Source organism: Helicoverpa zea, chromosome 25 (genome assembly GCF_022581195.2).
Source record: "Helicoverpa zea isolate HzStark_Cry1AcR chromosome 25, ilHelZeax1.1, whole genome shotgun sequence".
NCBI classification, from domain to species: Eukaryota; Metazoa; Arthropoda; class Insecta; order Lepidoptera; family Noctuidae; genus Helicoverpa; species Helicoverpa zea.
In genome coordinates this window covers 5,214,077-5,239,778 of record NC_061476.1, presented here as the reverse complement: position 1 = coordinate 5,239,778, position 25,702 = coordinate 5,214,077, and the positions used below count along the sequence as shown (strand labels likewise).

Genomic DNA, 25,702 nt, shown 5'->3' with positions numbered 1-25,702 from the left:
TCATATGTAGGGCTGCGTAAAGGGGTAAACTCCAGTGGAACGGAGCGGAGAAGTTTTTAACCCGGACGCAAAAAGAGGGGTTCTGAGTTTGACCGCTGTTTGTGTGTCTGTGTGCCTATCATCAATATTATAAGCACAATAAAATTTCGTTGTAACCTCATTCTCATCTCCACTATTAAGTAGTCTGAGCGGAGAAATACTATTAACTGTATAAAAAACTACGTTGAAAACCGTGTCAAATTCGGTTCAAACAAACCTACATACATCCAGGTCAAACTGAGAACCGCCTTTTTGTGAAGTCGGTAAAAATATATCCGCCTTAATGGAGTTTAACCCTAAATAACCGCGATATTTGCTCACCCTCCCAATTAAACGCGTAAATTAACACTAAGACCAAGAGTTTGTAGTCATACAAAAATTAATATCCCAACATTGAAAAAGAGAATTTTAAACGAGACGTGGTCCCGAGGTCAGTGAACCCAAATATGTGGAAGCCGGTATGTGAGGAATTTTGAATTCGCGCATGCGTGACGGTACGCAAGAAATAAAAAGTGCTCTGTGTTATTAAACAATTAAAAATAGTAAAAACGTATAAACTGCCTTAAATATCACATAAAACTGAAGTATAAAGTGTGTAACAAAAGTGCAAGTGTTATTAAAACAAAATATTCAATATAACGTACAGCAAAAACAATTATTCTCTTCTTCCTTCTCACGAACTTATTCCCAACAAAACTGTATTAAAAGTGCTTAAAAACTACGAAAAAGTGTACACAGTGTTCCAAAGAAACAATAAAATTAGTTAATAAGCGCATATAAAAGTGATTAAACTAAAACAGTGAACTTTGAGTAGAAACAAACAACCATTTTGAACAGTGTAAACAAAATTCAAATCCAAAGAAAAATAACGGTGATATTGACTTTTATTAGAATACAAACCACAATTTTGGCATACTTACTAATTGGTCGCTTGGCTCGTTACAATACGCGACTATCCGAGTGCAAAGCGGCGCGAGTTCGGACCCCGACAACTGCTCCACTTTTTGTGATTCTCGAAACATTATTTCAAGAGTTCGAGTTATCACTAATAAACACAAGATGGCGCTATGTGCAGGTTGTGAGCAAATGATACTAAACAATAATAACTTACGCTGTACAAATTGCGACAAGAACTATGACTTGGAATGCGCAAACATCCCAAAAATTAAATACGACCAAATGAACAGTCAGCAAAAGTCACATTGGGAGTGCCAAGAATGCAGGTGTAAAAAACCTAAAAATAATAATACAAATACTCCAGCAAGACCACAACATGACGTATCAACTACTTTCAATATATCTCCAGAAGCAAATGTAACTCTGAGACGAAAACCAAGCAAACAAAGTCACGATGATACTATTCAATCGGAAGAGGAAATAAGTATTATAGGCGACACAATACCTTCAGCAAATAACATAGAAAGCGAACGAAATGGCCTATCCCTACAGACCTTAAGCGAAATGATATCTCTTAAATTGAAAGAAAATAATATATCGATAGTATCTGAAATAAAAACCATTATCCAGGGCGAAATCAATAAAGCCGTATTAAATTTGCGAGAGGAATTTAAAACTGAAACTAATAACTTGGCTAAACAGAACGAGCAAAGGAAGAAAGAAATAGAAAATATAAGCGTTCAAATAGAACAACTAAAATCTAAAACAGAAACCTTGAAGAATGAACTAAAGGCATTAACAAATGCTAAAAATGCTATCACGACGCAACAACCGACACAACAACCGTCTGAGAGTAATGTTAAGAGAATTGTATTGTATGGCCTTACAGAAATTTATCGAGAAACTGAAGAAGATCTACATGACAGAATAAGAACTATTTTCTGGGATATACTGGGTGTGGATGTATACGACTACATTGAGGAGACCTACAGAATCGGACGATACCACAAGCGAAATAGACCACTAGTTATTGAACTAATGAGTAAGAAAATGGCAAAATACATCGTACAAAATTACCAATGGTTCCACAATACAGGACTCTATATTTCCGAATACTTAGACGAAGAAGCTCGTTCCGAGAGAAAGATTCTGCGGGATAAAATGCTAGTAGCACGGAATATGGGACAAAATGCAGTAATAAGAAACAACAGACTTTACATTGAAGGCCAACTGATCAATCTCGGAAATGAAACTACTTTAGGTTCTACAGCCAATAGGAAAAGTGAACTGCACAACAATAACACCTTTCAAGAAGTCAATGATGACCGGACATTTCGAAAACAAAGACCAACATTTTAAAGTTTTATTCCAGAATATTCAAAGCATATATAATAAACAACATATAATGGAAGCATTTATTGATCAAAACCGAACATACCAAGCTATATGTATTACTGAAACCTGGTTATCTCGAGATAAACTTAGCATCATTCATTTCAACGGATATAAGATAGCAGCATCCTTCTGCAGAGAAAACCGACAAGGTGGCGGTGTTTGCATCCTACTAGAAGAACACCAAGAATTCATAGAAAAATGCGACATAAACAGCATGTCCCTAGAATATATATTAGAAGTCTGCGCTATTGAAATACCAAAAGAGAATCTCTTACTAGTGGTAATGTATTGGAATAAAAGAGAAGAACAAACATTTTATAACCAACTCAATCAAATACTCACCCACATAAACAGGAAATACTCTAAACTAAATGTGATCATTGGTGGAGACTTCAACATTGATATATTTAAAAGTAATTTAAAAAGTAGCACATTCTTAGATCTTATGTCAGAATACAAATATACACAGCACATAAAACATGCCACACACGTAACACAAACCACATCCACCTGCCTAGACCTAATATTTACAAACTTTAATGATAAACCACTATGTACATATGTAGAAGAACTTGGTTTCTCAGACCACTGCGGCACAACACTAAGTTTCAAAACCTTACAGACTCAAAAGCGAACAATTTGGTACACTGAAAAACGACTTTACAACAATAAAAACATAGAAGCTTTTAAACTTAAACTCAACTCAATAAATTGGGACGATATTATAAATGAAAATAACGAGGTCAACCAGAACTATAATGCTTTCATAGAACAATTAACCAAAATACTCGATCAGACCATACCAAAACATAAAATTAAAATAAAAACAAACTACAAAAAATATTGGCTTACCAAGGGTATAAAATTATCATGCCTGAATAAGAGACTGTTAAAAACACTATGTTTAAAATCAAATAATCCAATTATCAAAACCTATTACAAAAAATATGAAAAAATATTAAAAGCGGCAGTAAATACATCCAAAAAACAACAATACATAAAAAAGATAAAAACATCCCAAAACAAAATTAAAGCCATGTGGCAGATAGTAAATGAACGCACCAATAAAACTAGATTATCAGATAAAAACAATATTAAATTAAAACTTGATAAAACTCTAATCTCTGATCCAAAAAAAGTAGTAGATGTTTTCAATAACTTTTTCGCATCAATTGGAGCAGAAAGCCATCACCCATCGACCAGCCAGGGGCAAGGCCCGTCTGTGTCCACAGAAAATACCCTTTTTCTCAGACCATTGGATAGTAAAGAAACATTCACTATTATAAAAAATTTAAAGAACAAAAAAAGTCACGGAGTAGATGAACTTCCTCCATGCCTAATTAGGCAATGCGCAGCTGAACTAGCTTTACCTCTATGTAATCTAATAAATCAATCGTTTAATGATGGAACATTTCCAGACCGCTTAAAAAAGGCTATCCTTAAACCTCTTTATAAGAAAGATTCAAAAACAGACCCGAACAATTATAGACCCATTGCTCTTTTACCCACGATTTCCAAAGTCTATGAGAAGGCCATGTGCGTGAGAGTATATAGTTTCTGTGAAAGATACAAAATTTTTGACGAAGGACAAAATGGATTTCGGAAAATGCGGTCAACAACCCTTGCTGTATACAAATTTATGCAGGAAGTAGTAAATATAATTAATGACAAAAAATATGCCGTAGGTGTCCTGTTAGATATGACCAAGGCATATGATAAAGTGCAATTTGACATTCTTCTTGATAAGTTATACAAAATTGGCGTTCGCGGTGAGACACACAGGTGGTTCAAGTCGTATCTTAAAAATAGGGAACAATATGTTGAAATAGAGCACTTCGATTATGATCTAAAACAAATAGTAAGAGTAAGATCAAATAAAAAAATTATAAATGCATCAATCCCCCAAGGAAGCGTAATAGGATGCCTCTTGTTTTTAATCTATATTAATGACTTGCCCAAAGCCTTGGAAGAACCAAGTGTTCTTTTTGCCGATGACGTATCCGTACTAACATCATGCCAAGATGATAGTGATATAAATAATCAGCTGACTTTAATATTCAATAAAACAATTAAATGGATGGATCAACATAATCTCGAAATAAATTACAGAAAAACTAAAATTATGACTTTTTACCCATATCAAAAAAACCCTCTGACAGTTAACTTCACCATAAACGGTACAAAAATTGAAGTAGTTAAAGACTTTACGCTTCTAGGAATAACAATAGATACACATATAACATGGAAAACGCATATTAATAATACCAAGGCAAAAATCTCAAAATTTAGCTATGCTCTCCGCGAAGTGAAAAAAACTACAGACATACAAACCGCACTTACAATGTACTACGCCTATGCAAACGCATGGCTAAGCTATGGCATAATACTGTGGGGAAATAGCACAGACGCGACTACTTTATTTACACTGCAAAAGAAATTAATTCGCATTATTGTAAATATAGAACAAACTGACAGCTGCAAACCCTTCTTCATTAAACTCAAAATACTCACATTACCATCTATTTACATTCTAGAAATATGCAAGTTTGTTAGGAAATACAGTAACTTCTTCACAACCCGAGGAGACAAACACAAAACCAGATCACTTAGACATAAGAACATGCTCATGCTACCTACTTCCCGTATGACATTACATTCAAATAGTCCATATGTAATGGCAATAAAAATATATAATAAATTACCAAATGCTATAAAAAACGAACCAAAGTATAATGTATATGTAAATAAAATTAAGGAAATCCTAACTAAGAAGGCATACTATACAATTCAAGAATACATGAACGACAAAATAAATATTAGTCATACATAAACATTATACACACTACAATACACTAAAATAGCTGATATCTAAATAATTTCCTAATATACATATATTTATACAAATATAAAGAAATATAATATATAATTTTAATTGTAAATTAACTACTCCTATTATACCTAATGTTTAAAACTACCTTAAAAATTTAGAATTAGTTTTAAGTGTTTTAAATGTACTGGCATTAAATGCTAAATGTTGCTGTGCCCTAACAGGGTCCACAAATGTACCTAGCTGTAAGCTTTTTGTAACACCATATGAAACTTGTGGAATGCAATAAATGATATGAATATGAATATGAATATGAATATCCTGACCGATTCACTCCGATAAAATGGTGCCTACTTAAATATAAGGACGTTTTTAGAATTCGAGCTGAAAGGAATGGGCTATTTCTTGATGTTTGGTCGTCACGACCCTTGCGGATTATCCGTCTTAACCCTTCAAAAGTCAATATAAAGTATTTTGGTGCCATTTTGGGTAAGCTGAAAATCGTATTGACTAAATAAAAAAATTGTTGTGGTCGGCTTCCAGTCTAACTGGATGCAGGTGAGTATCAGTGTTTTGTTTTACAAAGAGCGACTGCCTTTCTGACCTCCCCCGGTAAACTCAGTTACCCGGGCAACCCAACACCCCTTGCTAAGACTAATTGTCAGACTTTCTGGCTTCTGACTTGACTACCAAAACTGTCAAATATGTTCAATGACAGCCAAGACCTACAGTTTATCATGCCCTCCGAATCAAATTCATTGGTGTAAAAGATTTTAGGAAGTACATACAAAATTAAAAAAGTTATATTGGTACCTGCCTGACCTGGTATCAAACCCACACACTCAGGCTTGAGAGATTGGTTCTTTACCCACTAGGCTACCATGTCATTTTTTTAATTGCCTATCATAAAGTTTTATCGAAAAGTTAGTCAAGTAGCCGTAATGAACCAAAAAACACGGGAGAAGTGTAAAGGGTATCCATAAATCTATAGGCTAACTCTAAACAATTGGTTGACAAAACAATACGAGAGCTGTTAAAACCATCGGGCGGCTATTAACCCCAGTCCACATCAACTGCAGGCTCCCAAATTACCTGAAACAAAATAAATATGCGTTAGTAAATCATACTTCTATTATATTTTGTTTTAAATACTACGCCTATATTGTTTGGGAAGCCAGATCAAAATTAACATGACAACATTATCGTGGAAAAATTTGGATATGTGAATGTTTGTAACAGTTTGTCGCAAAAACTACTGAACCGATTTTGACGAAACTCGGCAGTTATGTAGCTTATTCCTTGAAATTCATGTATGCTGAAATTAATCTATGTGTGGGAAGTGGTTCCTTTAATATGTAAGCAAAACCCGCGAGGAAAGAAATGTTTTTAACAACTAGATAAGTACGCCTTTAATAGGTTAGGCCTTTAATCAGTTAAAAATTGGTGTGGCCTATGAAACTATCTTACAAATAAATATGTTTACATATTATCTATATATTTTTTACTAGCTTCTGCCCGCGGTTTCACCCGCATCCCGTGGGAACTACTTCCCGTACTGGGATAAAAAGCCTATAGTCTTCCTATAGTCTTCAAGGGTCGGATACCGGTATATTTTTCGAAACGTTTTCGTCTTAAATACCTAAAGAACAATTTGTTTCGTTTATGTTCGAACGGAACGTTATAAAAAACGTTTTTGAAGAACAAAAAAAATATACCGATTTCGTTTAATAAAACGTTTTTAACCGTTTTTATTGAATTTTTGTGTTGCTCGATGTTTCATGAGTATTCAATTCAATTGGCATCTCACTGCCGCGCGGTTTAGTTTCGTCGTTCGTACCTATCGTACTAAGTTTCGTTTGCTTAATTTGTAAATTTGTTTGTTAAAGCTAAGCCTAGGTACAATTGTTACTAACCCGTGAATATACCTACTCGTAGTTAGTAAACAGTGTATTAGTACAGTAAGCATGGACAGTTCAGGTGAGTACCACTACCCTATTATATGGAAATAAGTACAGAATCTTAAAGATTAATTGTTATTTCTAGACTATCAATTGTATATATATTATATTCAAGGTTTGTAAAGTTAATTGCTACTTAAATAAAATATTTCAGATGAAGAGCCAAATACTGATTTACCAGACAGCCAACCATTTTTTACTGAAATAGAAACTGATGTTGATCCAATTACTGATTTACCAGACGGCAAACCATTTTGTATTGAAAAAGAGGATTTCAACCCAAATATCAGTTTACCAGACAAACAAACCTCTCTTACTGAAAAAGATATAATAACTGGAAAAGGTATGTTAGTAATTATACTGCCATGCTAAGCTAAAAAGGCCTCTAAGTGTTTATGTGCTGGCTAAAAAACCTATAAGCATTATTATAGGTCTTTTTGGGTTAGCACGGCGCTATAAATAGTAGTCGAGTGCAACTATAAAAAGAGAAATAATTTAAACATCATTTATTTTTAGAAATCAAAAGACATGCAACATTAAATGAGGAAGAATCGCAATCTCTATTAGCACCGAAAAGACGTACAATAGGTAGGTATTCTTGTCAAGACTAAACGAAGATATTTTTCCTTACGGTCAGTTTTCAAGAACGATCTTTAAAGTTCATGCTCTATTAACTATATTCAGTATTTCAGAAGTAAAAAAAGACGGCGATAACTTTAATAAAGCACTAACTTTAAATATCGTTCTAGCAGCTGACTGTTTGTGTATTAGATTAAATTAACAATAATAATCACATTGCATCCAACTCTTAGCTGATCCGAAGCATAAATATTATTATGTTTATAATATAGGTAACCCTATTCGCCAAAATATATAAAACGGCGGTAGCCCATATTCTCGCGTGATGCAACATGATAATTTTAAGAAACATCTTGGTTGCACTTCGCAGCACCAAACTGTGATTGACTGAACATCGATTAAAATAATTTTAATTTAAAGTTTGTAGTCACTGTACAATAATTGTACAATACAAATCAACCTAATTTAACAAATTAAACGTTTAAATAATTAATTTGATATATATTGCAGGAATACAAATGAGTCTAATTACTGTTCCGCAAAGCAAGGATACCCAGAAGCCTCAGGAGGAACCTGTTTTACCAAGTCAAAATTCAAAGCAACAAAATGTAAAATACCAGTGTGTACCGTGCAACATAACCAACAATCAGAAAGATATGAGAAATGAATATTATGGAAAACTTATTTCGTCAGAGTTAGATTTTGTCGAGCCATGCATGCGGACTTATGTATATGTGGAAATATTAAAGCTAATACACAGGAATAAGCACAGGCACATGCCGCACGAAAAAGGAACCTGACTTTTAATTTTAAGTAACGAATGAATGTGTTTACTTACAATAGGGAATATGGATGTGCTTTTTTCTATATTTTATTCGATTAGTCATCGCTATTAAATACAAAAAAAAAACTCAATCAACACCTATAAAGTAATTTAAATTTTTAAAAAGAAGTTAAAAATAGCCACATGGGCACTTTAAACGCCCGCATTTTGGCGTGTGCTCTGACGAACGATTGAAACATCGATGCTGACAATTTTTTTTTGTTTTTTTTTTTGTTTTTTTTTTGTTTTTTTTTTTTTTGTTTTTGTATTTTTTTTTGTTTTTATTTTTATTTTTATTTTTTTTTGCTGACAAATTCGATAACTATACTCGTGACGTAAATTTTCATTTTGACAAAACAATGGTGATGCGTTTCATAAATTTGAATTACACATGCTTTTTTTGCACTTTTTAATTAATATTTTATGCAATTATAAACAATTTAAATAAGAAAATAATGGTTGAGATATAATATCAGAACTATAAAGGCTCAAGGAAAAAAAATCAAGTAAATTTAAATCACATGCATATTCCCAATTACATAATACTAGCTTATTGAACCTGAGACTGATAAACATATTAGGTATCTACATAATCATGTAAATTAACAAAATGTCACAGAAAATAATATTAAATTAATCTGATTTCTCATAGATGCTGTTGTTTCTTACTAACAAGATATCATCAATTATGGAGTCTTTTAATGACATTCTTAGATTATTTAAAATGAATTTCAGCGACGAAAACAACCTTTCAACACTAACCTGCGTTGGTGGAGTAGCCAAGGCTATAGTGGATAAAGAATAAAGTTGTGGATCAGTAAACCTTTTTTCGTACCAATATTTCAAAATGTTCTCATGCGTTGGCAAAAGTGGCGAATTTAAAAAATCAATCAAAGAGTGTTTTAATTGATTGCAAGCTTCTGTTGGTCGTTCTCTCTGACGTTCTCTATATCGCCTTTCAAAGAAACTATCTATATTACTTCGTGATGTGTGCGGGACATTATCTTGATTAAGATCATTTTCATTTGTTGGTCGATCCTGAGTTTGCAATTGCAAATTAATATATCTTTGGTGTGTATGCATTAAATGAATACGAGCTCGTTCGTTTTGTTCTTCGGAAAGTATAGAATTTACTCTCGGATCCATATAAACAGCAGATAAAAACGTGTCGTTGGTCAGAAGATTGCCCTCTCTCGCTTTCATACATATAACCAAATATATTGCAATAGGAGTATTCATTTGTTCTAACTCTGTAATACATTTTATCCAATAAATGTAAAAATCACCGAATGTTAATTGTTCTTCTTGCAACCGTTTGGATAGTACTCTGCACGGTTTGAGAGCCTGCAAGCTTTCTTCAATTTTTGACCATGTCTCATCTCCAATTAAGTCTGAGTAATGTTCTTTACAAAAGTCTTTTAGGTTAACTAGCCTGTCCAACATATCGGCGGTAGAGTCCCATCGAGTTGGACAATCCAGAATAGCCTGAAGCAATTGGTTACGCTTTAATTCAAGTGCCACGTTAGGTGTACGAAGAGTTCTTACTGCACGACGACACAATTCGAAAACGGGTTCAAGTTCTTTGCAGGCATCTCTCACAGCAAGCTGCAATGTATGCGCGGCACAACGTACAGCTGTCACGATAGGTTGGGCTATATTTTCCCTTTCGAACTCCAAACTTTCCACCAAATCAAGCATTTCCTGACTATCTGCTGGTGAAAATATAATATCAGATTCCTCAACCTGTTCTTCAGTGTTACTAAAATCTTCAAGACAATCCTGTATTTCTTCTTCAATTTGACGAGACATTGCAAGCATATTAGCGCCGTTGTCCGAGGTGATGGAGTATAGCTGCCGAGGCTCGATTCCGTAGCGGCTTAAAACCATCAACACTGTGTCTTTCAAGAATGCTGCAGTATTCCGTTCATGAAGCTCAACTACACACAAATTACGAAGCTGCAGCTTCTTATCTAAAATGAACTGCAAATTTATTCCGAGGAATCTTCTTGATTTAACAGAAGCTACATCAATTTTTAAACATACCAGTTTATTTTTTAATTCCTCATAGATCTTCTTTCGGACATCGTAGGCTTTATTCTCAATACATGTTCTTATGTTTCTAATATTAGGTGTTAACCCAGGATTAGGTATCATTGAAATTAAACTTTGGAATGCCTCATCTTCTAGCAAAGACAACGGCCTGCCGTGGATTGCAACTAAATTTATGCAGCATTCAAGAACTTTATTGTATTCTGTTAAAGAATTTACATCTTTATCAGACAAAGTCCTTTCTTGCATCTTGTTATATTCAGCACGATGCTGCGTAAAAAAATGTCGTACTAAATTTCCGGCATGATGTCCCTGGAACAATATTTTTTTACAATCGTATCATATAATTTTTGATCCTTCACAGTCCGTAATATATTCATTCACAATCTTCAATAAAATATTATCAATAAACCTCAGATCAAAGAAATAGGCAGATAGAACGTGCGCGAACAACAAAGTGAAGCCAGCTTTTATTTATGTGTGCGCGGCAGCTAAACTGCGCCGTGTACGGACACGTGCATATGTGTGCGTTTACGGTTGCCAGATATTGAGAAAGGCTTTAATGTTTAACTGACCACCAGATATGGTAACAAATAGCGGACAAAAATAGTAAATGATCACCAAAATGATACTCGCATTTTAATGTAAAATTATAACCAGTTTTAACACTTTGCTATCCTATTTAAGTAAAATTACTCCAAGTAAATCATGAGTAAGCCAAAAATAGTAAATGATCACCAAAATTAAACCAACAATTTATAGTAAAATTATAACCAAAGTTTCAACACTTTGCTAACCTATTTAAGTAAAATTACTCCAAGTAAATCATAAGTAATCCAAAAATAGTAAATTATCAACAAAATTAAATTTTGCTATTCTATTTTAGCAAAATGAGTCCAAATAAATCATTGTTATCCCAAACTTGATATACATATATGTTAGCAGGCATGCAGCATGGAAGCAAACATGGAACATGCAGCAAGCATGGCTTTTTATCGTCGCAGATGGTTTTCACGCTCACGCTCAGCCCTAAAACTACCTGCGCCCCAGCTCGCAGGCCGCCTCGCCCCTCCGCGCCTACGCCGGTTTGAATTGCACTCTAGGGGTAGGGCAAACAAGACTACCTACGTGGAGTCTATATACACATAACTTAATATGGCATCATAATACTTTATTTGGTAATAAGCCTACATTTTATGGCAATCACAGTGACTTATTTAGGCAAAAATAATACATTATTTTGGTCGTCAAGATTTGGTGATCATTTACTAAAGGTGGTCGAATACAAATTAAAGTGGAGTCGTGTCTAAAATACCTGGTACTATTATATTTTTAGACTTTATTGTTCTGGTGTTAAGTAGATATTTTTGGTTACAAAACTATATATGGTATCAAAGCATTTTATGGTGGTCAAAATATTTATTCCCATTGAGAAATACTCCCATACTTGTTCAGTAAAATTGTTTTCAAATATTTTACGTAAACACAGTAAATTATAAGAAAAGTATAATTTACTAATTAATAAGTTTGATTAGTTTGATTTAGGAATAAAATCCATTATCCCCTTTATTAAATACGGTAGTCGAAACGACGAAGGTTATAATAATTGTAGGTAAAATATCACTAATGAATGTTCGAACCTCTCTGGTCTTCATCATCAGGTCAGCTCCAAACCTTCACTGTTGAATAGTGCTTTGAGGCATACGCAAGAGTACTACAACTTTCGAAGGTTGCCCTCGATTTCTCAGGGTTTCCATCATCTGAATATGGATGAATATGGGACCAACTGTCAACTATTCCGCGTCGAACAAAAAATGAATCACGTAAATCGGTCTATAAACCTCGGCGTAATCAATGTACATACATAGAAAAAAAACCATATATACCGGCCCAATTGAGAACCTCCTCCTGTTTGGGAAGTCGGTTAAAAACATTCGTCATGAATTTAAATGCACCATCGATGTTTTTTACGTACGATACACATTCCCCTAATTCAGGGTAATTTTCCCGTCATAGCTACTAGCCACACAGACGATTTACTGTTAAGGTTTTGTGTTTCAAGTGAGCCGAAAGTATTTTATGGAAAATAAATACGAAAACAATAATAATAACAAGAGTTACATATGGAAAGATATCCCATCTTGTTTTCTTAGTTTTTGTGAACTACTTTTGCAGTGTTTAAACACACAAAACGGCATATTTTGAAAATTTTAATGACAAATCACTAGTGACGTGTGAGCGAGACGATGCGTAGCTCGGTACTGTCGCGAGTTTGTAGGTAGGTATTATGATTTTGTATTTGCTTTGGTGGACACACTCGCGTGTCTGAGCGCTCTATCTGCCTATTTCTTTGATCTGAGCAATAAACAGTATAAGTAAAAGCTGTATAACAGAATTAATAAAGGTATATGAACAACTTCTACTATGAGACGAATCTCGAAATCGCAAAAAGTTGCTTGTTCATCATAAGTAGTTTTTGATGATTTTTATGAAACAGCAGAGATATTTTTTTTTGTGATTTCGATCATTTCGATGTTAGTCCTAATTCCTATAGAAAAAATTGTTCATATAGGTACAAATAGGGCTGCCATCTCGAATTTCGCCAAACATTAAAAAACCCGAACGAGTACGATTTTTTTAAACAAAATAATACCTAATTTGTAATCAATTTACTATTAACATATACTTAAATTCAATGAGGTGCTTCCTTACATGAAAAGTGTCCGGGTTTTCCCCGGACACTTCTTGAAACCCCGCCCGGACGGTCCCCGGACGGCCTCCAAACGAGGACAAATCCGGGGAAACCCGGACGGATGGCAGCCCTAGGTACAAATCATGTTGTATAAACTACCTACTTCTTAAGGACTTACAGTATACTACAAGAACCTCAAGATTGAATAATTATATGTATAGGTACTTACTCGTATTGCTTTCTGGCATCCTTCCATTTGACATTTTGATTTGTTAGTTTCGTTATTGTAAATGTAATACGAGTAAATTGGGTTTTTTCTTTTACGTCCCATTTAAGCAATGAATAAGCACCACTAACTATAATAGGTAGGTAACTAATTACCACTCCCGAAGTCCCAATAACAACAGTAAACCTAAACACAACCTCAGTAAGCAAGCGCATCGGAATGATTGATCTATAGTTACAATGAAGCCGCGCGGCAGCATAAACAAACAAGTCCATACTTGTCGTCGCACGACCGCACCGTCTTGCGGATTAAACCGGTTTTTGAAAATGTTCCCATTTCGTTTTCGTTCCGAACGCAATGCAACGAACACAATACGAAGAACTGTTAGAAACGTATAAAAAACGTTATTTTAAATAACGTTTCCGACCCTTGATAGTCTTCCTCGATAAATGGGCTATCTAACATTGAAAGAAATTTTCAAATCGGACCAGTAGTTCCTGAGATTAGCGCGTTCAAACAAACAAACAAACTCGTCAGCTTTATAATATTAGTATAGATTTTAAACCGTAATGGGTACTCAATCACGTGAAGCGAAATAGATGATCTTCATTTGTTAGTTTCAGTGCTGAAACTAATATTTATAGACCTTTTTATAGTAGAAATCTTTGACTATAATAGTAGAAATTTGGTTTTAGTGACGTGTGGTGTGAAGTGAAATAAAGTCCCTAGTGAAAGTTTTTTTTTTATGTATAATATCAATCAAGTTACGGAGTAGAAATTAGAGATGGCTTATGTAAGTATGGGTAAAAATTATTAGGTATTTGATATATTTTAGTTTTTTTTAGAGAAAACGTTTTATATAATTAAATTATTTGCAACATTTTTGAGCTCTAAATCTCTAAATCGGTACTTAATGCTCAGATTTAAAGTACATATTTTATATTTACTTGGATTTAATCTAAAATATTTAACTAATAAGCGAAAATAACGTCTGTTAGTAACCGCTTAAGTTTAAGTCTCGGCTCAATAGACCCGAGCAATATTAACTCAGTGTTAGGCTGTAGACACACTGTAGACAAACTTAGGTTTCAAAAATTTGTTACACAATAAATATAAGAAACTAAACAAATTTTTCACTAATCTATAAAAATAAAATAAATAAAATTATATACATGAGGAAGTTATGTGCCAAAATAATTAATACCCGTGCAAAGCTTTGGCAAGTTTTAAGGTGCTGCTCATTAAGTTTTTTTTTCAAGGGCACATTAAAACAATAAGTGTCCTTTTCACTATGATATACATTGAACTCGCAATTGACCTATGCAACCAAACTATCGTGCGTCTAACCTTGAAAATGAGAAAAAATATACATATACCTGCCTACGTATTTTATTTTTAGCTAGGAGAAATAAAGGGCTTTCAAGATTATTCTATGGTTTTTGGTTCATATCAACAACGAAACAGCACTGAATTCCAATACGCCTAGTTGAAAAAAAGCTAAGTAGTCTGATGACTTGTCTAACGGTGTATGTCAAGAAACCCGCAAATGTTTTTTGTTTGTTTTACTAGGATAGTTTTTTATATGTTCTGTAAATATCTATGTAAATAAAGCTTCAAGTTCTACTGCACGCGAATAGATCTGAAAAAAAAATACGCAAATCATAAGCAGAAATTTTTATTTACCAAAATTGGTATTTGTGAGTGGTGGGGTATTTGTGAACAGTTTAGCCACAGCCTTAGGTCACACTGCAAGTCTGGGAAACTTAATCGATTTAACTAGTTAGGAATAACTATATTATTTTACTGATCAACTGGCTTTGAACGTGCGACTTCCGCCCCAACTATATTTATTGTCTCGTCAAGTGAATTACCTACTTTGATTATCTGGATAATGTAGGATGCACACTGCAGACAAAATTACTATTAGATTGCAGATTGGTTGACAGTTTATTTTTAAGGTGAAACGTTAAAAGTGCTGGAGTGGAGACCACGGATTAGCAAGCGCAGCGTAGGACGTCCACCAACGAGGTGGACAGACGACCTTATAAAGGTCGCCGGAAGACGCTGGATGCAGGTCGCTTCCAACAGGTATCTGTGGAGATCAAAGGGGGAGGCCTATGTTCAGCAGTGGACGTCCTATGGCTGAGATGATGATGATGATGATGTTAATCCTATCCAACTTTCTCGTAGGATGTTTGATACCGGCCGGATTGTTGTAATGTACATAATGAGCATTGTCATTCATCTGGGTACTAATTTATGAGCCCGATCAAACTAGCGGCCGACTTAAAGTTTGCTGTGCCGTGGGGGTTTTTTAATTCTATTCTTGGAGAGTATCGCACTATATATTTGCTAGCTCTTTTCTGCGGTTTTACCTGCATCCCGGGGAAATTTTACCCATATCCAGATAAAATATAGCCTATACTACGCGGGTACAGTATAACTTTCTAAAAGTGAAAGAATTCTTCAAATCGGGTCGAAACCTTTAGGGTGCAAACACACAAAAGTGTGTCCTCTTCATTATATGTATTAGTATAGATATAGATAATGCTTTCATTTTTTTCTTTTCTCACACGTAAATCACTTTTTATGCACACGTCATACCCATTCAGGATCAAAATATAATAATACTAAGAATTACAAGAAAAATGAGGCTTCTACATAAAACAAAGGCTGCGTCTAACATTGTTTAACAATAAACCTTTTGTTAGGCAAAGAATAAACTTCTCAAGTTGAAAAATAACCTATAGGTACATAATAAAGATGAAACCTATGTAATATTATAGGCAAATTACAATAGAAATCCTTTGGTGTAATGTTCTATAGTAACTTAGATTAAAATCTACTAATGTACTAAAACTGAAGAGTTTGTATGCTTGAACGCGCTAATGTCATGAACCGCTGTGCCAATTAGAAACATTATTTCACTGTTTGATAGCCTAATGTATTTAAGAAAGCTCATGGAAGTATAGGGAGGAAGGCTCATGTCCTGAGCCTTTTCCAGTAACCGGGAAGGCTAGAGGTATTAGGATTCAAATAAAGGTACACCTTCTATACATGCTTTATAGGTATACCAACTATTCTAGTAGCTTATAATTCTATGGAAGTAACCCACAAAAACAAGTCATCAGACATTTTTGTTATGACAGTTTTCCCCCGATAATGGCAACCCTTTAGAGGGCAAAAACAAATTAACTCACTTATTATTAAGAAACCCCACCACTGAATAAGATTATTAAGTTCGGGTTAATAAATCGGGGTGGGTTTTAAGCCGTTTTTCACTGCAACCCCTAAGTGAAAACGGAGAGTATTAATTGGATCAATTTTGTATTTGACTGGGTAACGCTTGGGTGATGCAGCAAGATTCGAGTAGTTGAATCACGGAATAAGGAAAGATGAGCGGAGATGCGGACCCCGGTGGGGCCCAACAGGGCCAAGGCCGAGGCTGCGGGATTGTTCGAAAGAGTTACCGCAAAGGCCTACAACGGAACACGACGGTTTTTAGTCAGTAAGAGTCCGACACTCCCTCGCCGCTGCTAACCCGCAGCGGGAGGGGTTATTTGATGATTTTTGACGTCGTTAAAAGGTAGGTCAGGCGCCTTCTTCTAGGTCTAATTTGTACGGTGGGCATGAACAATATGAGTGAACGAACGAGCGTTTGAGTTCTTTGAGACATCTGACAATAATTTTTGGTATTACAAAAAATGGGTTTGTCCAAAGAAGGCATATAGAGGCGAAGACAGTAACGTTCCTCGTCCCCCGCACATCCGCATTTTGGCGCGCTACTTTCTTAGGCGATTTTCCGTTAAGGCACCTCCGCTAGTAATTTTGTTCTCCATGAGTTGAATATACTGTTCAGTAATTAATTTGGGTCAGAAACACTCTTGATATATAAGTAATTAGATTTTCTGCACAAATATAGTTTTCACATTTTAGTAAAATGTTATATTGATCAAAAAATATGTACAAAAATGTGAAATCTCTAGTAATAAAATAAAGAGTAAGGGTCTACCCTAAAGGATCCGAAATGACTGAATCGATTTTTAAAAAAAATCTTCACTGTTGGAAAGCTACACTATTCCCATGTAACATAAGCTATATTTTAATAATTTTTTTTCTATATTTTTCCCGGTAAGGAAAAAAGTTTCCCCAGGTGAAACAAAGGTTCAATCGTCATAGTATTTACCATGGCAAAGGGTCAATATGGTCTGAGATTATTAACGTAGAAATCAAATAGAAACTAATAAATACACGGACTTAATTAACATTATGAACACATCATGCATTAATTAATTAACTAACCTTATTGAGTGGTTACGATGAGTCAAAAGCAATAATGGAGTTCATAGTGTTTGGACCTTGAATTTAGACTCCGCTGGTGTTAAAATAAGTCTAATGGTGGTTTAGTGGGCAAAGGACCAACCTCTCAAGTATGAGGGCGCGGGTTCGATCCCAGGTCAGGCAAGTACCAATGCATCTTTTCTAAATTGAGGTCTCATATCTTGGTCACCAATGACTGATTAAAGTATGTACCTAGACTGAAATCACTAACCTGCATTGAGCAAGCGTGGTGATTAACGCTCAATCCTTCTGTGTGAGAGGATGCTTGTGCCCAGCAGTAGGACGATAAAAAGCTGATGATGATGATAATGACATATTACATACTTGAAGAGAACTTCGAATTAGACCAAATTCAGATTCTACTGGAGTTAAAATAAAGAATAAAGACTTTAGACCTTTTAGTCTTAGGAATCAATCAAGTCTAAAGGTCCAATACTGCCCTACATAAGCAAGTACATAAAGAAATCGAACTCTAACATAGCTGTGGGAACCACGATATCTGCTGACCCCGATTCACTATGACTCATGCAAATACAAGCTTATCAACTCCAAACTCAGGTATCGGTGATTCATAGACTACATACAACGGAGTAAGGAAAGAAGCAGAGATGCTATAATGCAGGTAGGCCAGGCGCCTTCTTCTAGGTCAAATTCGTATGATGGGCATGAACAAGTGAACTAACGAGGTATTCGGGATCTTTGAGACATCTGTCAACGATTTGTGGTATTCGCAAAAAGTGGTGGGTTCCTAAGAAGGCGTAAAAGGGTGGAGACAGTAGCGTTCCTCGTCCCCCGAACACCCGCATTTTAGCGCGCTAATTTCTTAAGAGATTTTGCGTTATGACATCTCTGCTATTTCGTTTGTTCTCCATGATATTAACACATTACTGGTAGGTTTTATATTCCGAGAATTTATTGAAGAAATCTTTTGTAGTGTTTGGATATTAGTATGTCTTAAACCACAATAGTGTTTGCCACTAAAAATACTAAGTGGTGAATGACTAAGATGGATTTCATTTGTAAGACATACTTTTTATTTAGTTAGTGTTAGTCATTTTGAACAGGATTCGTGCCAAAATCTTTGTTAACTGTAGATATAAAATAATAGAATATAGCATTTGTTCTGGAAACTGGATTTATTATCTTGTGTTTGATAATAATTACCACCGTAAGATCCAAGATTGCATTTCCTGATCAAGAAGTACATACAATTGTACCAACGAGTATGTACAAAGTTGTTCGGGTAACTGGGTTGAAGAGATCAGATACGCAGTCGCTTCATATAACCCAGCTCACTGTTACCCAGCTGCATCTGGTCAGACTAGAAGCCGACCCCAACACAGTTGTGAAAAAGGCTAAGCAACTGGTGACCTAGGGTATTAACCCTTCCAATGCTACTTCCTCCTAGGTAAAATAAATATAAAAACTACAATCGTATTTTCTAGAACAAGCTCTTTTAACTAACAAACAGCATTCATCTACTTATCACTCACGACTTTTACAACAATTCCATGTTTTAACTAACTGGACTTTAGGTTACAAGAAACAAACCTAATCAGAATGAACCCAAGTTACAAGTATCGTTAAGTTACTGGTTAACTTCCAGTCTACTTATCCGTATTATAATTAAACGGATAACCGTAAGGTGCGGTTACTGTGAAGAAGCCTTAGGTTTTAATCAATATAGCTTGGTTTAAGAGATTAGGGGTATTTTGTAAGTAGTTAAGCATTATTGCGTGTTGGAGCTCATGGATAATTAACAGTAGCATTGGTAGATTGATTTTAATGTTAAGCAACGATTGGCACGGTTGTTATAAAGAAGGGTGATCATCTATGTCATAGCGAGTTCTTCTTGTTTTGGAAGAACATTTGACGTATTCTTTTGTATTTCTTAAAGCACGTTAATTTGGTGGTCACAGCTGTCATTTGAACATCTTTCTCAGTCGTTATGGGTAGTCAAAATCCAGGACTATCAATCTTACCAAGTAGTATCGGGTTGCACAACGAATTGAGATGAGTTCGCATCTGCATCGTGTTTGATTGGAAGTTGACTCCAACAAAGTTGAGAAAAGGCTAGCCAGATCATAAGTTCTGGAAATCAATAAGAAAAAGTTTACTCATTATGTAACCGCAATTGGCTTATTACAAACGTAAATGAACTTAAAATATGTCGATGCAATAAACAATTCAAAAGCATCGGCGCGAATGTGCCAGATTAAATCGGACAAATCCGAATGATATCAATGTTAACGTATTCTGAAGTGCTGGTGTTTCCATGAGTTATTACAAATAGAGGATCGGATTGTACTGCACTTTAAAAATTAAAAAAAGGATCGCGTAAGAAAATATATGGTTCTATTATAACTGTGGATGAAAAGGTTGTAAATCTCTGTTTTTTTTTGTAGTTAAAAATATGAAATATTGTGCGGTTTTCATTTAAAAGTTCAAGAAAATGCTAAGTAAGAGCCACTGTTGTAGCTATTTATTTATTCCTATTGTATTCAATGCAATAAAAACACGCAAACCATAGACAATCTTAAAACAAGCTACATCTTCATTAACAAAGATTAATTCATACACACAAAACGATACTCCATAAAAGACTTTGTAACCATTATAAGCACAAACTAATCTATTTTATGGACAAGTCCACAGGACTATAATATTCATGGTCACCGCAATACCACGTCCAATCCAATCGCATTAGCGAGTCGTATTGCAAAACAAAAATACAGATTTATACAGGTATTCGTAGGATTATTGTTTCTTACTAGTTTTTCCCGCGGTTCCATCCGTATCCTGGCAGGATGACAAGTGCTCTTTTACTGTAGACCAAGTGCAAGTTCGACCATCATCTTCTTAACCTTATCCCAATTTATTGGGGTCCTAATTTTTTCTTCTTCATATTTCTTCCATACTTGATCGGAAGACTAATCTCATTATCGAATGAGCTGTAGCTTTAATCACCTAAGAGTTCTAGATTCAGAGTTTTATCTTTGCCTGATCTTGTGCGAGATGACGTTGTGGATTCAACGACTGTTACTGGGTCTCAGTCAGAGCCTTACGAGTCCTCCAAGGTAGTGTGAGGCAAACTTTAACACCGCTAACTTCCAGACTCTGGGCTACTTTGTGAGTTTCTGAAGACCCATTAAATGATTTCCCCGATCTAGGAATCGAAACCAGGATCGCCGAGCACGTCTTTCGCGCTTGTACAACCTATTAAATAACGGGGTGGTTAAATAAATTGTATCTGTATCCGTGACTTTAAGACTTTCCCAGCTTCGCCCAAACAAACAAACAGACAATTTTAGTTACAAAGATATTCATGGGATTTATTTCTTATTTATACCGCAATGTTACGGAAAGTACATTAGTTGCAGCGAAAACAGAAACTTGTTTTGTAAAAGCTTTTTATGACGTCACACTGGTTATCTAGAAGAATATTTGAATATGAAATTATTTGTTTAACAAACTTGACGTTGAGTTGTTTACAACTACCCTTGGAATATAATACATAACTAAGTAATGCGACCAAAGACGATTTTGTTTGTTTATTTCATCATGTAATACATAAGAGAGTAAGTTTCGAACGGAATCGAAAGCGTCTCTTGAAGTTAGATAGGACTAGCTTTTTCCCCGCGGTTGCACCCGCGTTCCGTGAGAACTACTGCTCGTACCGGGATAAAATATATCCTATGTTCCTCGGGAAAAGTGTGGCTTTCCAACAGTGAAAGAATTTTCAAAATCGGTTCTGTGGTTTCGGAGCCGTTAGGGTACAAAAAAAATAAAAAATGTTTTCTCTCTATTATAGGAGTATAGATTAGTGTGATAACAATTTTTGTGCTGTCGTCTGTTCATTTACAAAAACAAATATGTAAAACCTGCTTTGGTGAAATAAAACATCTGTAGAATCCCTTTTCAAATTCCATTTTAAATACAATGCAATATAGCGCATTTTCTCTATGTGTTATTTATTTATATGTATTTTTGTTCGCAATTCTAGTTGCTACGTTCGTCAAAGGACCTACGGAATACGTATTTCGCACTGTTTTCTAAAATGCGAGGCTATTTTACAACCTATTTTTGAGGACGTACGTACATACACATGTCCGTTGCATTCATTAATTTCAGAAAGTCCTGTTTGACTGTTATATTAATGTTAGTGTTGTGAAATATGTGTCTTATTCGCGTATGTTCTGAATTTCAGTATTTGGTAGAGTGGGAAATATTAAGCTGCATGTGTATGTGTAATTTAGACTGTTGTAAAAATATGAAAGATGAGCGGCAAAGTAATAAATATGACATGTTTTTAATTATAATTTTTGAGATACATTTTCTTCTACATTTTAAAAACTACATTGATACTACATACTTAGGTACCTACATTGAGTTACTTCGTCGTTAGTTTTTAATTCATTTGGAATTCCTCGACATCATCCAACTGCCCTTATCCCAATTTTATTTGGGGTCGGAATTTCCAAATCCAAAAAACTATACAAGCAGTAATACAGTTAAAACAATTCAACAAAAACAGAACTGCAAAAAAATGCAACTACCCACAATATTTTCCCCATCCTCATCCTACCCGGTGCAGAAACCCGGGTAGATCTTACCCTGACAGCTAAGTAAACAGCCGGATGAGGTGGCAATCAGTTAAGGGTGCCCAGAGACTGCAGTTGCCTGATAGGCTGCTAGCTGGGGATTTAAATAAGAACTATCTAGGTTTTAGATCCATTGTGGCCTATTTTTCTGGTTTTTTGTAGGAGAATAATTGGACGTAGTTATGCAGAAACGTTCCAACCCACAAGTCACCCGAAATCGAGTTATTGTGATTGAACAGCCTAAAATTTAGCATATGGTTATCTAAACTCAATATAATTCAACAATTAAACCTCTAGTACCTTTACTAGTTAGAATAAAAAAGAATACAACTGAAACGCGTAAATGCTTATATCTCAAATTCAAGTTTAATTTGAGATATAAGCATTTACGCGTACAGTGGGTTGGAACGTTTCTGCATAACTACGTCCAATTGGTACAGTTGATTGATGAAGTGGTGTCTATATATTTTGTGGTGAAGTGTAGGTTTGTATATGAATAAGAAAGAGGACTTGAAAGATACTAAGATAACTTATAATTCTGTCTCTAAACTGTTAATCATTTAAGCAATTCTAATTTTACAAAGACGATGTTGAACCCATGCAGATGAAACTTACAAAGACATGTGAGACAACGGAAAACGGCAACAAAAAAAAACAATAATGTTCTTTGCTTTCCACATACTTATACAAGCAATCTGCTTAGCCTTTGAATCAATTTTCAGTTTATAGAAACGCTGTTAAAATCTATCTGACTCACCTTTTTCTATAGATAGGATCGAGCCGATTTTAGCCTGACTAAACAGTATTTAATATCAATATTTTTTCATAAAACGACTACTTTACCTCATAACTGTAAAATCGTTTTAGATAAGCCCAATTTTTCTATACCACGGTTCAATGAACTTTTGTAGTAAAATATACTTATATTACATTGTGTCTGTACATACCATCAAACTACATAAGTGGCAATACATAGATAGGAGAGCATAAATAATTTTACGTCCATCGCTCGTCTCAATGTCTATGGTTATTGGTCATAGACTATAAAATACTGGACAGAATATTTTGCTGAAGTTATTTTAGTTTTGTATAAAATTTTGATGGTTCAAATTGAAAGTAAGTAAAATAAAAATGCTCCGTTGATGTATCAAGCAGACTGTTATGACTAGGTATAGTTTTCGCGATAGTTCATGGTTCAACTAAGTTCTGAACACAATAGTATGCGCATAAAATATGTGATGATAGGCTATCTAACACTGATTATCCAAATCGACCAAATCGGGCCAGTACTTCCTCAGATTAGCGTATTTAGAAAAAAAAAGAAACAAACAAGTCAGCTTTATAATATTAGTAGGTTCCTCCAGATAATTCATTACCTACTTATTCCCTTAAAAAGTACTAGAAAGTATACTTTCCTTCAAATACAAACTAATCAGAATTAACCAAATAAGCGTTCGATTCCCGATCATCAACAACCAAATGGAGGGAACCAATTTGTAACTAGCGTCGTCTCCCGGCTTCGCTTGCGGTTTCACTCAGACGATAATGTCTGGTTCTGTAGCTATCATAACTAGGGATGTGACTTTGTTGTGTTTTCGCGGGATTTATTAAGCACAGGATTATTTCAGAAAAATGTATGTCTCTAAATTACTCGTATCACTATACAAACTAATCAGAATTAACCAAATAAGCGTTCGATTCCCGATCATCAACAACCAAATTGAGGGAACCAATTTGTAACTAGCGTCGTCTCTCGGCTTCGCCTGCGGTTTCACTCAGACGATAATGTCTGGTTCTGTAGCTATCATAACTAGGGATGTGACTTTGTTGTGTTTTCGCGGGATTTATTAAGCACGGGATTATTTCAGAATTCTCTAAATTATTCGTTCTAGTTACTGGCTGATCTTAAAATATGTAAAAGAATTTAATAATACTAAAAACCATGCGCAAGTTATATGTATATTAGATATCTCTTGTTTACTTCAAGGACGGTCGGCCATTGGCCATAGCAGTATTCTATTACACAATATTATATTTACAACAAAAGAAAACACATTATAAATAATTCAATACCCATACCACTACAATAAAATCACCTTTACAAATAAAAAAACAACCATTAATTCTATAAATCCTTCCACAAAAAGTCACAAGAGATTCACCCGCCATATGTTATGATTCTCGAACCAAGTCCGTAATCCCGGGATTGTCCGGGAACTATCTTGTGACGACACTATTTGTGACCCACCGCAAATGATCTAACGGCACGTCTGCAGGCATATTGAATGTGGGTTGTTTCGAAAGACATGAATATATAAAGTATGTGTCGGCTTACGAGTTATTTGGAGCTTGGTAGATGTTTATTCTACTGTGTACACTGTACATGGCCATTTTTGTTGCAAAGAGTTTATTGAAAATCTTTAAAAATTCGTCTTAAAAGGAATTCGCTGTTTTCAACTTCAATAATCGTTATTATACCACCATATTTCCATGAAAATCTAAGGGCTTATAAGTCTTCTCTTTTTATTTACTTCTGAAGTCAGTATTTATAAAAAATTGTGAACCTTAAGGGTCAATTCCCACTGAAAGAGCAGCGGCCGGCAGCGGCCGTAAATGCAAGTGATTGAGCGCCGCGCCGCGCCGCGCTCTTACATTGTCCGTGCTCTTACGGCCGCTGCCGGCCGCTGCTCTTTCAGTGGGAATTGACCCTAAGTGGCAAAATGTTAAAAATTCTCTCTTCAACAACATAATAGTACCAATTGTCAGTATTTAAAAGCACTCGTTTTTAATATAAAAGTAACAGAATACCGTCAATTTCCACGACCATTGGAAATCTTTTTACTTTCACAAAATGTAACATTTTAGTTCGCATATTCTAAGTGATTTCAACAGGAATTCAATTTTGATGTAATATCCTCGTATAAAATATGGTATCTCAATATCAAATATGACTCCCAATAACTACATTTGTAATTCCCGGCGCGATCTAGTGCTGGGATCCCGGGAATAGGGAGATTTTCGCGGGAATATATATTGGTATTACAAGTATTATTGGATTTAATCATATTCATGCACATTGCGTGGTTTGGTAATATATGCATTTTGTGTGATGTTAGTATACTAATTAAAATGAACCTCTCTGAAGATATGTTTGTTTGTGGTTCTAATTATGTATAATTTATTCCACTTGTTTACTGATTTGCTATTCATATTAATGAATTGATGTTGATAATAACGATTGTTTATTTGCTTATGCTTATTAAACATGTAATTTA

The 25,702-nt window shown here is 34.9% G+C and overlaps 3 protein-coding genes across 4 annotated transcripts in view; 1 reads left to right on the top strand and 2 right to left on the bottom strand.

The window, feature by feature from the left end:
• Positions 1–25,702, bottom strand: part of LOC124642762 — a 662,223-nt gene that overhangs the window by 69,383 nt on the left and 567,138 nt on the right. The gene's annotated exons all lie outside the window — the stretch shown is intronic.
• Positions 6,958–9,169, top strand: LOC124642768. The gene is made up of 4 exons (XM_047181406.1): positions 6,958–7,135; positions 7,271–7,459; positions 7,633–7,704; positions 8,206–9,169. The coding sequence occupies exons 1-4, from the start codon at positions 7,123–7,125 to the stop codon at positions 8,493–8,495; spliced, it is 564 nt and encodes a 187-aa protein (XP_047037362.1). The 5' UTR covers positions 6,958–7,122; the 3' UTR covers positions 8,496–9,169.
• Positions 7,608–13,794, bottom strand: LOC124642763. The gene is made up of 2 exons (XM_047181400.1): positions 13,489–13,794; positions 7,608–10,879 (listed from the first exon to the last, which is right to left on the bottom strand). Exons 1-2 carry the CDS (start codon positions 13,588–13,590, stop codon positions 9,152–9,154), a joined length of 1,830 nt encoding a protein of 609 aa, XP_047037356.1. The 5' UTR covers positions 13,591–13,794; the 3' UTR covers positions 7,608–9,151.

Coding starts and splice junctions, on each gene's coding strand:
- LOC124642768 (XM_047181406.1), top strand. Junction 7,460..7,632: donor AGATATAATAACTGGAAAAG/GTATGTTAGTAA, acceptor ATTTATTTTTAG/AAATCAAAAGACATGCAACA. Junction 7,705..8,205: donor ACCGAAAAGACGTACAATAG/GTAGGTATTCTT, acceptor TATATATTGCAG/GAATACAAATGAGTCTAATT.
- LOC124642763 (XM_047181400.1), bottom strand. CDS start 13,590: ATGGGACGTAAAAGAAAAAACCCAATTTACTCGTATTACATTTACAAT. Junction 10,880..13,488: donor GATGCCAGAAAGCAATACGA/GTAAGTACCTAT, acceptor ATATTGTTCCAG/GGACATCATGCCGGAAATTT.